General features: G+C 46.8%; 1 protein-coding gene across 4 annotated transcripts in view; it reads right to left on the bottom strand.

Annotated features, from left to right (window-relative positions):
- LOC130576445 (uncharacterized) overlaps positions 1 to 12,109 on the bottom strand; it is a 56,313-nt gene extending 44,204 nt beyond the window's left edge. For 2 of the 4 annotated variants that reach the window (XM_057371152.1, XM_057371128.1), the window contains exon 1: positions 11,482 to 12,106. In XM_057371152.1, the coding sequence (XP_057227135.1) occupies positions 11,482 to 11,550 (69 nt within the window). In that variant the 5' untranslated portion in view covers positions 11,551 to 12,106. Of the gene's footprint in view, positions 1 to 11,481 lie in introns of all 4 variants that reach the window. The other 2 variants (XM_057371138.1, XM_057371148.1) reach the window with 2 other exon arrangements.
- Positions 12,110 to 16,044: the final 3,935 nt, after the last annotated feature.

The raw sequence follows: 16,044 nt of genomic DNA on the forward strand, positions 1-16,044 counted from the left end.
AAATTTTATAAAATTCCCAAACTATCCCTATATTGTTAGCTAATTAAGGTGAACAGCTCTTACTGTAAGTGATAGAAAGCACACACTTCTCTAACTCCACTTCTACCTGCAGGTAAACCTCACAGATATGCCTCTTCCCACAGTGTCCCACAGATCTCCCACCCTCTTCCCACACCCAGTTTCTGCTCTGTCCAGACACCCAGCACAGTCTGGGCGTCAGTGGCAGTCACTTGCAGGTGATGGATCCACATTATGAGCTTCTCACCAGCTCTGTTACTCTACTCACAGCTTTGCTGATGCAATAAAGAGTTATGGCTAATTCCTACCCAAATCTCGAGGATTCCCATGGAGGCTGGTGTTCTGTTAACTTTTTCATCCTAAGAGGGGAGACAGCACAGCTCAGATGAGAACTAACAAAGATGAAGGTGGCAAAGTGTAGGAAAGAAGCAGCAGCACACAAAACAGTGGTGCTTCAAACAGATCCCTTTCCCAAGGAGGTCAACTCCCCTGACAGCTCTCAGCTTGGAGCCCTGGCATTAGCCTGGCTCACACCCGGCAGGAGCAATTTCATTCAGCAGTGTTGACACCACAAAGCATAGCAATCCAGAAYGACAAAAAGGGGCCTGAAGGATTAAAGACCTTCATTACAGGGCCTCATCCACCCTGCACTAAGATACAGTGACTTAACTCCATCTGTAATTTACAGCCTATTTGCTGCTGAACCTCAGCTCCAAACAGCCTGATTAAATGCACCACTATTTATCACAGGCTGACAATCCTCTCAGACATAAGAGGAAGACAGTACAAGGGACACCTAGAACTGGAGAGGCATCTATAATAGCTGATCTTATCTGAAATGCATTTACTCAGGGAGGGAGGATGGGAGATGGCTGCTCACACCAGTGCCAACCATTCCTGCCTCAGCCACGGGGATTTAAATACACCCCACCCCCACCGGGCTAGCTCAGTTACTATATTGCTGTGATTGGAAAAGGTTTCTTTGCACAGGCCAGCTTCTCCTGCAGCTCAAAGTAACTCCTCAGCATTCCATGAGTCCCCTCAACCAGGGAAGCATAGCTGACAGCAGCTGGCATAAACAACACATCTGGTAACAGTTTTCCCATTCCCTACTCAAAAGACTCAAGAGGGCAACTGCCTTTGCCCTGAGATACTTCCTTAGCTGAGGAGAAGCTGCTTGTGTTGGGAGACCTCATTCGCCACTCAACTCTGCTCAGCCATAAAGAACTACATTAGCCACATTTGCAAACACAAGGAATAATGCCTTACAGTCAGGCTGGAAAATACAGTGGGAGCACATGAGACATTTCAAGCTTCTCCTCCTCTCAAAATCTCACATTAACCTCTCTGAGTGCAAGCAGATGAGAGCTGTTTCATCTCTATGGGTGTACACCAAACTTCTTGTGTTTTATCAGAGAGCAAGCCTGTAACACAGCATAATCCTTTCAGACCAGGTCTTTGATCCATCCGGTCAGACACCTTCAAAGTAAGAGTTAGGAACATGTCAGAACTTGCAGTGGCTCTCACTGCACCAAATTCTCTCCTGGTAAACATTCTGTGATTCTGAGTGATTCCTGGTTGGGAAAATCTGACAAATGGGTTGTCAGACCACCCCCCACATAGAGGGATGGGCTAGAGATGAGTGCACAAAGACAGAATTTTAATATTCGCTCTCTTCTCCAATATATGACACAGAAGGTACAGAATTAGATTTATATGGGGCAGGTCCTAAATAAACAACAGGTGATCATTTGGCAGCATGTAGTTAAGGCATGAAATACTTTGTCACAGGATGTTCTGGATGCAAAGACCCTACACAGATTTGGTGGTGTGAAATGAACAGGTTTAGGTAAAAGAAGTTTACTGGGCTAMTAACAGAGGATACTGGGAGAAACTGCAGATGTAACACCGATGCTCCTAAACCCCATTCACAGAAGCAAAGCACCAGACTTTACTATACATGGAAGCTGCTGATTTTTCAAGCCTTTAAATTATTTCTGTTCATACGCTTCACACCAAATATTCCTCTTGTCTTAATTAGCCTTTGGYCATAGAACTTCATTTCCTTGGAATAACCAACTCATAGGAATAAAGAAAAAATTATAAAGAAAAGAAGAAATACACACAAAAACAGTCTGGTTGCAGACAACTGTCTGCAACAACCACTTGGCTTTGTGTGTAATAACTGGGTGACAGGATATGGAAGGATTATTTTATATTTTTCYAGCTTACATCCAGACACAGTCTCAGCAAACTGGAGAACCTAGCTGCCTGTCTGGCAGCTTTCCTCAAGATGGGAAATTCCCCATTCAACCAAAGGAAATTTTATTCTCATCTTATGCCCATATAGAGCTTGGCAGATTGTGGCCTGCCATGCCAAGAAGTAAGGACATCAGTTAAATAAAAACCAGCATGCATCATGGAAACAATGTGACCCTGTTAGGAAGTAGAAAGATGAGGCAGATTGCTGAACAAAATAGGTGTGAAGGGATAGGATCTTTCTGCTACCAGCAACTCAAATTGTGTGATCTCCTTGAAATATGTGGCTCAAAACCAGGTTTGTAGCYCAGACAAATCAATTAATCAGCTAYCARGCAATAGTTTKGTCCCTAGAAATATCAGAAACCAARGYCTGACTATTTTCATTGTGGACACTTATCAATATTTAGGTATTTGGACACCTCCCAAATACCAGGCATCTCCCATCCTTTCATAAATCTAAATTCAGACAAAGACCAACTACCTTGAGATCAGGCAACAAACCTCAGGTGAACYTCTCCAAGAAATGGGAGACATGACTGAAAAAAATCTCCTCTGGAGACCTAAACTCAAGCATTGGTTTCCTTTTTCCCTTCAGAAACTGTTTCAAGCCCTGAACTCAAAGGTCTCCTCATATGGGCTGATGCTGGWAGCAGGATGGCRAGGTGACTCRAGACAAAGCTGMAGAAGGCTTTTCTCAGGTGTGTTTGCTGAGTACAAAGACCAACCWACCCAGTTGTGCTGTTTGAGGAAGATAACCCACAGCCTCACATTCCACCGTGCCTATGGGATACCTTCCCCAGGTTTCACCACATTTCCATGCTCACAACACTCATCTGAAAGGGGTATGCCAGTGGAGCACAGGCATCGATCTGTGCCCAGCACCACAGCTCAGGCCTTGGCAAGCTGGAGTGGYTCTGCAGCAGGCTGAGCCTGGATCATGAGCTGCCAGGGGAAGAAAGGGCTGGGAACAAAGAGTGGACCACACCAGCTGCTTTGCAAAGCACCCACAGAATCTTCTTTGGGCTTTTAGCCCCCACCACCCTCAGATGACATTCTGCTGTGCTAACACACAATAAGAAAGAACCAGGACTGGTATTACTGCGCATGCAGATATGTGGCAGCTTCAGCACAAATCTGCCAAGCAAGATCCTTCCTTACAACAAGGTCCAACAGGAAGTTTCCAGAAGCATCCACAGGATTTCACCCTCCACGAGGCCATCAAGGATGGACTAGAAAACCAGCAATGTGAGCCCTTCACATGAGTACCCTGTAGGGGCATTCCCCTTCTGCTAGAGCTTCTCAAAGGGATAACAGCAAAAGCTCACCTGGGTGAGCACTTGGAGTGCTGCAGTGATTACAAAGGAGATGGGGAAAAAGAAAAAAGAGATTATTCATCATGTAAGAACAGAACAATTCAGTGTGACATATAGGCTGAGGCACATATAGAGGCCAGATCTATGTCCAAACAGACCAGCTCATGGCAGAGAGGAGGTTATAATGAGCACAAAAAACAAGAACACAGCAAGAGAGTGAAGAAATGCCTAGAGACACCCTGAGCTGTCCATTTCCAAGGAGTGACCATGCCAATCCAGAATAAACCTCTTTGAATAGGTGCWTCACCTGTTTGCTGCCTCCCCACAGCTTGGGCAGCCCTGTGCCCAGACTGGCACGAAGACAGACAGCTCTGCACAGGTCACACTGGGCCATATGTCCTTTACATCGACTTTTAGGCCTGGGTCACAGCACAGTTTGCACCGCACAGGGAATGCTTTCAGTGCACATAAAGGTCACAACTAATTGGCTTTTCTCTAAATGCTTGCCTGGGTGTTCACGCTGAGTACTTGTGGGTGGTGCTGGTGCCTGTTCAAAAACAGCTTAGCTGGCTGACTKCTGGTCACTGGTGGCAGGAGGACAAACAGGCTCTGCCCACGGCCACGTACAACAGCTCCTGCAGCAGAACACGGCCCGAGCGCACACATACCTGTGATGCTGGTTGCTAGGAAGAGCTGGATCACCCGGCAACCTGAATCCCACTCARCAGGAGAACAGGGGCTACAGATAAAGGCACGGGGGTAGGAGGGGTTGGCGCTGCCTACAATGTGGGTGGGAGTGTTATTTCCCACTGAAAAGGGAATACAGCCCTCGGTTCCCATGCTAAGGCATCCCAACAACACTTCTGTSACCCCAGGCATACTCCAGGAACAGCCAGGGAAGCTGGCCAGACTGATGCATTACAGCAGAATGGTGCCCTGCCCAYCCACCACTGAACAGAAATGTCCTAAGCAGATCCAAGCCTTACTTTTTTCTATAAAAAAAGGTGAACCCACATTTTTGTGGRAGCTGTATAATTAAAACAAATAATGACTTGGTTCTGCTTCCTATTTTCACCTCAAATATAAGCTTTTTTCATGCTCAGGAAAACATTTAGCATTCCCAAACAGTGCAACAAATTTGGAACTTGCAGGACAATGCATKACAGTAGGAAATGAAGAACTGYACTAGCAAGTAAAGTAAAATAATCATTCTTCACTGAAATTCCAAAGTTAAATACATACTACTGACTTTTCAGAATTTAGGTTTTCATTCAAATAAAAATCAATAATTGGGAAATACAAGGAAAAGCAACGAGATTTTTCTTTGAGCCTTTGGGAGGTAGACTTTTTTTTAAGCTAGTCCACAATTTCCTATCAGTCATAAAGGCCAGCTGAGAGAATGTCACAATGAACTATCCCAATGTCAGTGAATGCCCCATCATGCTGTATTTGCAGTATCTGCAATTTGTCCAAAGTACCACTCTTTGGAATTAAGTCATTACATGTGATTATCAGTGCTGAACATCTGCAAGGGAAAGATGACAACCCTTAAAGATTCAGACCTTCGAAGCCAAGYAGAAAGAACCTATTATTTTAAAATGCCCCAAGCAGAAGTCTCAAAAACTTAAGGCTTAGAGTAGTTAAGATTGCCTGTTGTATTCTTTGCCTTGGGTAAGTATCTACCACAGCATTTAGCATGTATATGTATTTCAGACCAAATTACCACAAGCCTGACTTCAGGCACATTCATAAATACTCCAAAAGTCAAAACTGTACTCGCACACTTAGATTCATGCCTTTATGCCTTTCCTGTGTGAGATTATGACAAACCAGAAGCATCTAATGTAACCAGCTGATGTAACAGTAAGAAAAGCAGTTTCAACGTAAAACAGAGTCCTTCAGCTCTAGAAGAATGAACCTGCTTGGTGGGATCTGCTAAAAAACCCACAAATGAAGAGAAAACCTCCATACACCAGAGCAGACAAAGCTAAATTTTCCTTGTGCCAAGCTGAAGATTTGTCACACATGACAAGCAATTGGCCTAAAGAAAGACAGAAATCAGGCTATCCTCATTCCTAGCAAGCACAGGCACTTATGCAGATCTTTGAGAGCATACCCACTGACCATCACTAACAATTCTATTCCACTCTTTTTTGGCTTAAGGAGAAAAAAATATAACACTCCTGGCTCTRCAGAGTAACAAGCTACCACAGTGACACTGACTCAGGCTCTGCCTGAAAGCCTGAGGTTCACTTTGCACAGCCAACAGAAACCCTTCCACACAAGGAGGATCAGGATGATTCCCAGTTGCCTGTAAGGGCTGGCCAGCCAGAACAGAGTCTCATAGTTGATTCCAGATACAGATGCCATTAGAAAATAACTGAGATGACTTTCTGGTCCCCAGTGCTGYGCATGCACACATATAAGCTGCAAAGATACATGAAGAGAACTGACACAGTGGCTTTGTTAGCACCCAGCACACAATTCCCTTAAAGCAAATAYAAGGCTAAATAGGTAGCAGAGAAATGCAGCTCTCTGCCACCAGAATACTCACATATTACTTCACATCATTAATCAACATTAAGAAAGTGACAAACATGTCTCAATTATCTCTTCCCAGGACCAAAATGAATATGCYTGGTACATAAGTAATTTAACAACTTTTGTGGATTAGAACATCAGTTGCATCACCTCCAAAGTTGTTTGTATCAACAGCAAAGTTGGAATGAAATTGCCACCTTTAAAGTGCTCAGTTTTCTTCTGCCACATGTTCCAGCCAGTTAATTTTTTAACACACCACAATCCAACTGTTTCRTTCTGATAACACCTAGGGCCACTAATTAAGGGCTTAGTTTGACTGGCAATGCACAGACTTGTCCCAGCCCGATGCTCCCTGCCCCAAGGATCTTGTTTGCAAGCAAAGCTCAAAAAGCAGACACCCATGCTTTAGCCACTACATAAATAGCAAGGCCACAAGAGTTAAAGAGAAACTCAAGAGAAACACATTTGTGTGAGAAGCCCCTACCCCAAGTTGTGGGGATGAACAAGACATTTGATTTGTAGAAAGCTAACAGTGTTGGTTTAGAGAATACTTGTAAGGGCTCAATATCAGTACTCCATCACAAACCCACATGCAAGCCAAAGATAGGCATTTTGAAGGTTCCTTGATCAGCCTGACTTATAGTTGAGAAAGTGATTCTCAGGGCTACCAGTACGAAACCATGAMAGAAAATAATAAAAAAACTGTACTAGACTGTAATACTGGAAAACTAAYGAAGAAAATAAAATAAAATCAGGCCTTGAGTTACAGGCTCCTTTCACTTTCCTAGTTTGAAGCATTTCACTACAATGTGTTCTCACTCTTTTCTCCTGTCCCAACTGCTCTGGAACAGACCCAGTCACCAGCTGTTATCAAAAATAACCTGTAAAGTCAGATCTGCTTCTGGCTCAAAAGCAGCCAGAAAGGTTCCCAAATCTGCCCTTATCTCTACCAAGTAACACCAGATCATTGAAGCAAGAGGTAGACCAAAGACAGAGACACCAGGCAATTCCCTGTTCTTTCTTGGATTTAGCCACAGACGCTGAAAGTTGAAGAGCTGAAGCTCTTAAGCCAATGGGCCATGTTATGAACGACAAGATCTCAGGAGCAGACATGCTGCTCATGCTATGGGGGTACAAGTGTCCAGTGGGAAGACACCTAGGAAATCTTGACATCCACAAGTCCCTACACCTTGATGGGGTGCTTCCACAAAGGTTGAGAGAGCTGGCAAATACCATAGCTAGGCCATTCATGATCATCTTTGAAAGGTTATGACAATCAGGAGAGGTGCCTGAGAACTGGAAGAAAGCAAATATGTCTTCAAAAAAGGCAAGAATTTGGACTCAGGGAACTACCAGCCAGTCTGCCTCACCTCAATCACTGATGTGATGGAGTGCCTCATTCTGGAGGCCACGTCTATCCACACAGATGACATGGAATAGTCAGCATGAATTTACTAATGTCATGCCTGGCAAACCCACTTGTCTTCTACAATGAAAAAACGTGGTTGAATGAAGAGAGAGCAGTGGGTATTGTCTACACTGACTCCAGCAAGGCTTTTAACCCCGTCTCTCACAATATCTCCAAAAGCAAACTCAGGAAGTGTGGACTGGATGAGTGGATAGTGAGGTGGATTGAGAACTGGCTGAGGGTCATAATCAGTGGCACACAGGCTGGGTGGAGGCCTGTCACTAGTGGTTTCCCCAAGGTTCAATACTGGACCTAATATTGTTTAATYCATTCATCAATGCCTCAGATGAAGGAGCAGATGCCTCCTCAGCAAGTTCACTGATGACATAAAGCTGTGAGGAGTGGCCAATTCCCCAGGGGGCTGTGCAGATCTTCAGAAGRTCCTCRRCAGKTTGGAGAGATGGGCACAGAGGAGCCTTCTGAAATTCAGAGTGAAGTGCAGGGTGCTGCACCTGGGGAATAATAACCCCATGCACCAGCACAGGCTGGGGGCTCAGCTGCTGGAAAGCAGCTCTGGGGAGAAGGTCCTGGGGATCCTGGTGGACAAAGAGCGGTCCATGAGCCAGCAGTGTGTCCTGTGGCCAAGGGGGCCCAYGGGGTGCATGAGGAAGAGCATTGCCAGCAGCTCAAGGGAGCTGATCCTGCCCCTCTGCTCAGCCCTGGTGAGGCCTCATCCGGAGTGCTGTGTCCAGTTCTGGGCTCCTCAGGACAAGAGAGACATGGAGCCCCTGGAGCAGGTCCAGCGGAGGGGAACAGAGATGATTGAGGGACCGGAACATCTCTCTTATCAGGAAAGGCTGAGGGAGCTGGGCTTGTTCAGCCTTGAGAAGAGACAGCTGAGAGGGAACCTCATCAATGTATATAAATACCTAAACAGGGGGTATCAAGAGGATGGAGCCAGGCTCTTTTCACTAGCGCTGAGCAATAGAACAAGGGGCAAGAGGCCAGAAAAGATGCATAGGAAATTACACCTGAACATGAGGAAGAACATTATTGCATGGTTGACCAGGCCCAGAGAGGTTGCAGAATCTATCTCATTGGAGATATTCAAGAACTGTCTGGACACAATCCTGTACCAGTGCTCTAGGATGACCCAGCTTCAGCAGGGACCTTGGAACAGAGGATCCACTGTGGTCCTTTCCAACATTAACCACTCTGGGATTCTGTGAAGATGGCACCATCAGCTTTTTTCAAATTTGAAACTTAACTATCACACTTGACAGCCCAGCCACCCTTATCACAAACTGCTGGCTGAGCACGCTAACCCAACATAAGGTCAAGTGTCAGTCAGTCYCTCCCTTCCCACCACGGTGACTTCTGGCAAAAGGGAAATAAAAAGACACTTTCCRAGAGACGCCAGCACATCTCTTGAGTCAGAGTCCTCTGAGCACCCCTAATTGTCAATCCTTAAAGACCAGCTTAGCATGGAAAAAGAGAAGTCCATTACATCAAAACCCATAGCTTGCGCATTTCCTGGTTTCACTTACAGGAGGCAATGGCATCCTCTCAGCTTCTTCAGCTGGGGAAAGACTAGAAGGAACTATCACAGCCACACTAAACCAATTTGGAACTCATCATAAAAAAACCTGAAACCTTTACAGTGGGCAGAAATTTCATCCTAAAAAGATTCTCACCACTGGATGCCAATCCAAGGTTGATCAAATCTTCCAAATTTGTAAAAATGAGTTGACAATTTACTCAAGAACAGTCTCCTGGGATTCTGACTAATTGTAATACAGTTGTAAGCTAGAAGCACAACTGCAGCTTGCTTTTCCTTGAATTTGGGAACTTCCTACAAATGTCATAAAGTGCAAAAGCAAGTGGACAATGAAGGAGAAGAGCAGCTAAGCACACTTTTATTAAAGCTCAGAAAGCTCTTGGTTGGGATAGGAATGCAGATCAATTCTTATTGTTTCCAATGCTTGCTCTCTRCTTATAAGGATTACAGATCTGAATCTCTGCTCACACCAAACTAACTTTTCACTAGGTTTCAMTGTCAGGACACAGGACCTTTTAAATAATGTACATACCATACAAGCCAGAATACATAAAGACCTGCACAGATACAGTCCAAGRCCAAGAATGCAGAAGTCTTGTCAGTGCCTGGCAGCCCCACAACATAAGAGCAGCAGAGCAAAATGGTACAGGACATTTGTCCTTGACACAGGGTCCATGCACAGCACAGCCACCGCTCACCTGCTGTGACACCTACCCCGGGGTCAATACCTGCAAGGAGCTCTGGTCCCACACGTAAGACAGAGCACTGCACACTCCATTAAGCAATCACTATGGTGCTGCAAGGCTCAACCAAGACCACGCAGCTGCACATGGTCCCCAAAGGCCTACAAAACAGATTTAAACCCAGAGTTTGCAAGCCTGGCTTTCTGCCCATACACATGTGTACCAGTCATTGTACCACTCCCCACTGCAGGCTGCAAGGGCAGCTCTGATGGGYTATGCATTAGCCTTGCAAGCAAGGCACAGTGCAAGCTTAACTTTCTCCACTYAGCCTGCAAAAATGCAGACCACCTGTCTGCAGCAAACCTTGGCACTGATAGGAACAAAATGGCTGCAGATGCCCACTCATGCACATTTTCCTGCATGCCTGCAAGCATCCTGGAGGCTGTATCTACCTCTGAGAACTCCTTCCAAAGATTCTATTGGTTTCACAACCTGAGGCTCCAAGAGACAAACAAAAAAGCTAAAGCAGGAGATTGCAGCCATAAGGGCCAGGAACACAGTGTTAAAAAAAAAATCCCTTACTGCCTCTGCAGATATTCTGCACTAAATCAATCCACTACAACCTGAAGCATTGCCCTTATTTTACTTCCAAAAATAAAATCTAAACCTGCCTCCCCCCAGAACCACAGAATGTGCAATCCCTGGAGGAAGAAGTACAGCAAACTTTGTTAGAAACAGTGCTGATGTTTCATCAAAGTTGCCATCAGCCTGTCCAGAGTGACTGCGCAGAAGTGCAGCCACACAGCAATGAGCCTCTGTGTAACACATACAAAAGACTCCACTAGAGTCGGGTATACGAATCCCCAGCCCCCAACTCAGGCAACGAGGGCTGCTACTTTTCCCAGATCCCTTCTTTGATTTGGGGCCAGGTGCTACACTTCCAGCAGTACTGGTACCAATCCAGAGCAACTCTGCTGATTTCAGGGGGTATCCCTTGGTTCCCAATAATTTTGCAAAATCAGTATCTGGTATTTTTTTCTCATTCGTCACAGTTCCATTTTTATCCCATAGTATATGGCTCAAAAATTCCTCTTTGTATTTGGCAGGAAGGGCTTAGACAGTTCTTATCCTGAATCTGTGGTCCTGAATTTTAGTTTAAACATTAAAAACGGATGTGAGAAGGATCTGGAAAGCCATGGGTCAATGCAATGATCCAGTCTGCAAACTTCAGCTCAGATTCTGGCCTTCAGGACCAGAAGACAGAGAAATGCAAATAAGGAGCTGAAAAGCATTTTAGGTAAATTATGTTTGTACAGTACCTAGCACAGGGGGGTTCTAGCCTGGCAAGGGCTGGAAGGCCACAGATTGCACACGTACAAAGGTATCTAGGCAAATGTGATCACAGTTCAATGTGAATCCCATCAAAAGGAAAACATTCTAAAGAATAGACAAATCTATCTTCACACACCTTTCCGTATTATCTGAATTGTGCAGAGTAATTCTGAGTGCAAAGGAACGGGACTTTTAAGTAACAGGAATACAGCCTAGGCCAGTTCCTCCTGAGCGCATTGGCTGAGAGGAAACTGACCCAGCATAATAAACACTGCAAGTTTCCATCTTCTCAAGGCCTCCTTAGTAGTTACCTGAATGGGACAAAAAACAACCGAGAAAAAAAAAAAAAAAAAAGGCTTTTCTTACCTTTAGCTGGAAAGGCTGAATTTCGTTCAAACTCTGGTTCCTGAGCTTTTTGGTGAGGATCTTCAGCATGGTACAAATCCGAGAAGCCAAGAAAGGGTTAAGCACACACACACGCACGCATCTGCATCTGCCGCGCCGCTACGCTCGGCGGAGCTGCGCGGAGCTCGCATCCAGCACCCCAGGTACGGGGCGGCGGGGGCACGGCTCCGCACAGCCGCTCCCAGCTGCGCCCCTCTCCCCTCCGCCACCGCGCTCTGTCCTGCAGCCCTCCGCGCTGGGAGGCACAGGGAATCCCTCTACAAACTCTAAAGAAAAAAAAAAATTAAACACCAAACTTCCTTTGCCTTCCACCCCCTCCCCAGCTACGCTTCAGCAAGGAGGGAGGTACCAGCTGGCAGCRTGCTGCAAGGAACAAGAGACACTCRGCGCAGAGCGCTCACTGCGGGACGGCAGAGCTCCCTGGGCGAGGCGCCGGGCTCCGCTCATGGCAGCRCTCCCGCCCGGTCAGCCCCAGGCGGGCATCGGGCACCGGGCCCCGCTGCTGCCGCCGGGCGCTGCCGCCCCGAGCTCCCTCCGGCACCGCCGCCACGGTAAACTTGTACCGAGCGGCTCGSCAGCCCCGGCGCACATTGGCCCGAYGGGGCGGGACGGGGCGGGACGGGGCGGGACGGGGCGGGGACTCCGCTTAAAGGGTCACCGGCCCTTCCCGGCCGGTGTTCCCTGGGTCCCCGATCTGGGCGGGCTCTGCCCGGGATGTAGCGGACTGGGAGCTGCCTGTGCGATACCGCATCCTGGCTCGCAGCCCGCTCACTCCGGGAGGCGAACGGGATAACGTGACCTGTCTGTTCTGTCCTCCGATGCACTGATCCATAGGGAAGGCTCGTGTGTCCCGTCTCGAGTGCCCCGAGCCACCCCGGGAGTTTGCAAGGGGCCTGCAGCAGCAGCAGGGAAGCTCTCCGCAGCCTTTCTGCACAAAAAGGGCCAGGCCGGCAGCAGCTCCTGCTGCACCAGCTATCCTCGGGCACAAGCAGGGTGCCCCATTTCCATGGCCAGTCCTCCAGCCCCTCTCTGGCAAAAGGGTCAGGAAAGTTATCAGCGACTGGCTGATTAGGCTCCCAGCCCCTTTGAACCCATAGGAAGCTGCCCACACGTTTGCCAGCAGTAACAACAAAAGGCTTTCACCCACTGCCAACTCCATGCCAGCGATAAACTCCCCGTGTTTAGGTGAAAGGTCCCTTTTGCCCGTTACCAGTCCCTTGGGGCCAGCAGAGCCCTTTGTCCCAATCTTCCTCCTGGGACAAGCTAGGAAGCGTTGCAGAGGTCTCTGCYAGTGTACAAATTCCAGAGGAGCACAGGCTGGTTAGCATATGGGTTCCCAGTTCTCAGCGAGCAGGCCTGTAACAAGATAAGGAAAGAGCACTCCTAAAGTGCTGACTGTGGAAAAGAGAGAGCACATCTTCGCTGCAGGGGAAAGGCCTCGGTTCAGCTCCACTTAGCAAAGTATTTTTTTCTTGAAGGAGTACAAGCACAGAGTCTGAGCCAGAAAACAATATTTCTGTTTTTCAGATAGTGCTTTCTTAGACGATGTCTGCAGTAGGAAACTATCTCAGCTGTTAAACCATACTTGCTCTGTGAGTTACGCATTCACACCATGGACTTGCTTTCACCTATTTTTCCCCCAGTTCACACCAAATTGAACTCACAATCCAATCTTATGACTCTAAAGCCACCAGACATTGCTATAGGTACTTCTGCTTTTCTTATTGCATAAATAAAATAAAAAACCCCAGGGAATGGTGCACATGAGCAGATTGCTAGTCTGGCATCCTGCATTCAACAGGAGGATACCAATGCCAATTGAAAGCAGAAATTCTCCATATAGATATGCAATATTATATTTAATGTTAGATAAGAATTACTCCTGGTTCCAACCAATAAACCAACGTATATGCCAAAGTTCAACAACTGAGACACTCTTATACTTTCTTCTTTTTTTTTTTTTCCATATAAAGCTAAATTCCCCAAGCCATTATTCATTCCTTATTCCAGCTCTGGAGACACCAGCTGTCCTTGTAATGGTCTGTAAGAGATGATCCATAAATGACAGTCAGCTTAAACTACTRTGTATAATTGCTTTCCCATTCAGAGTTCAAGCACTGGGACAGGCACATGCCAGGTCCCAGTTGTTTGTTTCAGGATAGATGAAGCTGAAAAAGCTCCCTGARACAGAGAAGAGCAGAACCTGCAATCCCAACTATGACATGTCACAGCCTCTAGCTGAGCTCAGACCACCCCACTAGGGCACAGGACAGCAGTGGGCWCCACAGCCTGGTGGATTCATGCTCAGCCTCCTAACCTGCTGCAGGGCCAGGCCTTTCCAGGGCAAGCAGCAAAAGCAAGTGCTGATGAAGTTTTGTCAGGGCACTTGCAATGTGAGAGAAACAAATACTGCAAATCCTTCTTCTGCAACCTTTACCTACATGTGTTTCAGCAGATACCTGCAGAACGGCTGTCTCTTTCTTGCTTTGTATTTGTATTTTGTCCAGGAACATCACCTTTGSGTACACCCAGTTCTATTGGAAATCTAATTATGGACACTTTCTCCAGTGTTTTCTCAGACTCTGTACCCATGAGCATCTCAGTGTTCCAGCAGGCTCAGGAGCTCTCATACCYTCAGGTTTCTCCCCAGCTAACCTCGCACCTCACCCTGGTAAAGTACCATGGCCTCTCTCTTGSTCCACAACTGCAATGCCAGGAGCAGCTGAATGACAGGTCACAATCTCTCCACTGACTCACAGCATCCAGCATCTCCTGTGAATAAGGGTGACACACTGCTGTAACCAGTGACAAGCAATTTAGCAGCCCCCTAGAGGAAAAGAAACCCTCACAGAAAGCAGAGCTGYAACCCTTGTCTTAGGTGATCTGTGCCCTGAGGATGAGACTCAATGTGCTAAATATGTTCCCAGTAGATGACAGGTCACACTGCTGCATCACATATTGGAAAGAAAGCTTCCTGAGATGTCTGGAGGTGTTGCTCCTCCACATACTGGTTGCAGAATGCCACTGAGTAACTTCTATCCAAGGGCAGCAAAATATTTTCCAGGGTTAAGTAATAATATTATTCCCAAAGGAAAAACCCAAGTCAGAGGAAGGTTACTTGGCTTTCTGAAGGTCATGGAGGAAAGCTGTGGAAAATCCAAGAATAGAAGTGGTACCTCTTGGCCCTTGGCCATATGCTCCCAGACTGTAATCTAGCCTGTTACTAGATCACATTGCTGGAGCTATGCAAAATTCAGTGGTTTCTGTTCCCAAGCATCTCATGTGATCACTCTGCTCTGTTTTTGGTTCCTGTGGGTTTCTCACCCCTGGAGTTTTGATCTGCCTACTGGCTTCAAACCAAATCTTAGTCTCAAACCTAGTCCAAATTTCCTCTGGTCACACGATCAAAGCATGAAAAATGCATCACACAACACATAGGGTAAACCCACACGACTGCTTTAGCATTTCTTGATGATCTCTTTAAATTCCTTGTGGCCAGACCAGGAGCAGAAAGGAGGCGAGTGGCAAGTTTCCCCTACAAGGACAATTGAGATGATAGGAATTGGGCAGGGGGCAGTGAGCTGAGGCAGGATACTGCTTCACTTCCACATGTTCCTGCCTGCTGCTGCCATGGGGAAGACAATCCTGGATGTCTGCTGTGCCACATCTTATTTTTGTTTGGAGACATTTCTTTGTGGTAATCCTGACTAAACAGTGCAATAGGGGAGACAGACACTAGGGGTGAAGACAATGCACTGAGGATTAGTCTAATGCACAGATTTGCTCTGGGCTGTGTTTCCTGTGGTGCTYGGAGGACAAGCTAATGCCTTTTGCAGTTTATCCTGCCCAAGGTGTACCACTGACACTGCCAGGTGCAAGAACAGGAATGTGTGTGGGTGCAGAAGGCCTCATTAGGCAGGCCTGCCAAGCCTTCTCAAAAGGAAGGAGATGTGTTTTTCACCCTTTGAAGTCACCTGGGGATCTGCTCGCCCATTCTTACACACTGAACCACTCTTTGGTCTCCTTTTTCCACACACTGTGCCTTAACAGGTAAACGCTGCATCTGTGCGTATACTAGTCTGACCATCCCGAGCTGGAGGCAAAAATACAKCCAGGGAAGAGGTTCAAGTGCCATCTATTGGGGATCTCCCCTCATTACACCAAGGGAGATCAGGATGAGCTRGAAAAACCCCATCCATCCCCTCTTGCTTACAACCCTAACTGGGTGATGTACAAGACAGACACTGGAGGTACAACCGGTGCCAGGCAGGGAAGGAGYATCTGCTAAGGAAAATGCTGGAAGACAATAGGAGGGCAGGAGCAGGATGAAAGCTGAGCCTGGAGCTTGCTTGGAGGAAGATGTGGACTCCAAGTCAGGCACATCTTGAATGGTGCCCCAGAGCAGGGCCATCCACCAACTGATTCAAACACAGTCCAATGTGTGCAGATAAAAGCAGGAGAGGACACTCCACAGAAATAATGAGAATTGTTCCCAGAACAGTGTAACTGACAAAACAGACAAAG

Source organism: Malurus melanocephalus, unplaced genomic scaffold (assembly GCF_030028575.1).
Source record: "Malurus melanocephalus ecotype Western Australia unplaced genomic scaffold, MMel_1.1 scaffold_5, whole genome shotgun sequence".
NCBI lineage: Eukaryota > Metazoa > Chordata > Aves > Passeriformes > Maluridae > Malurus > Malurus melanocephalus.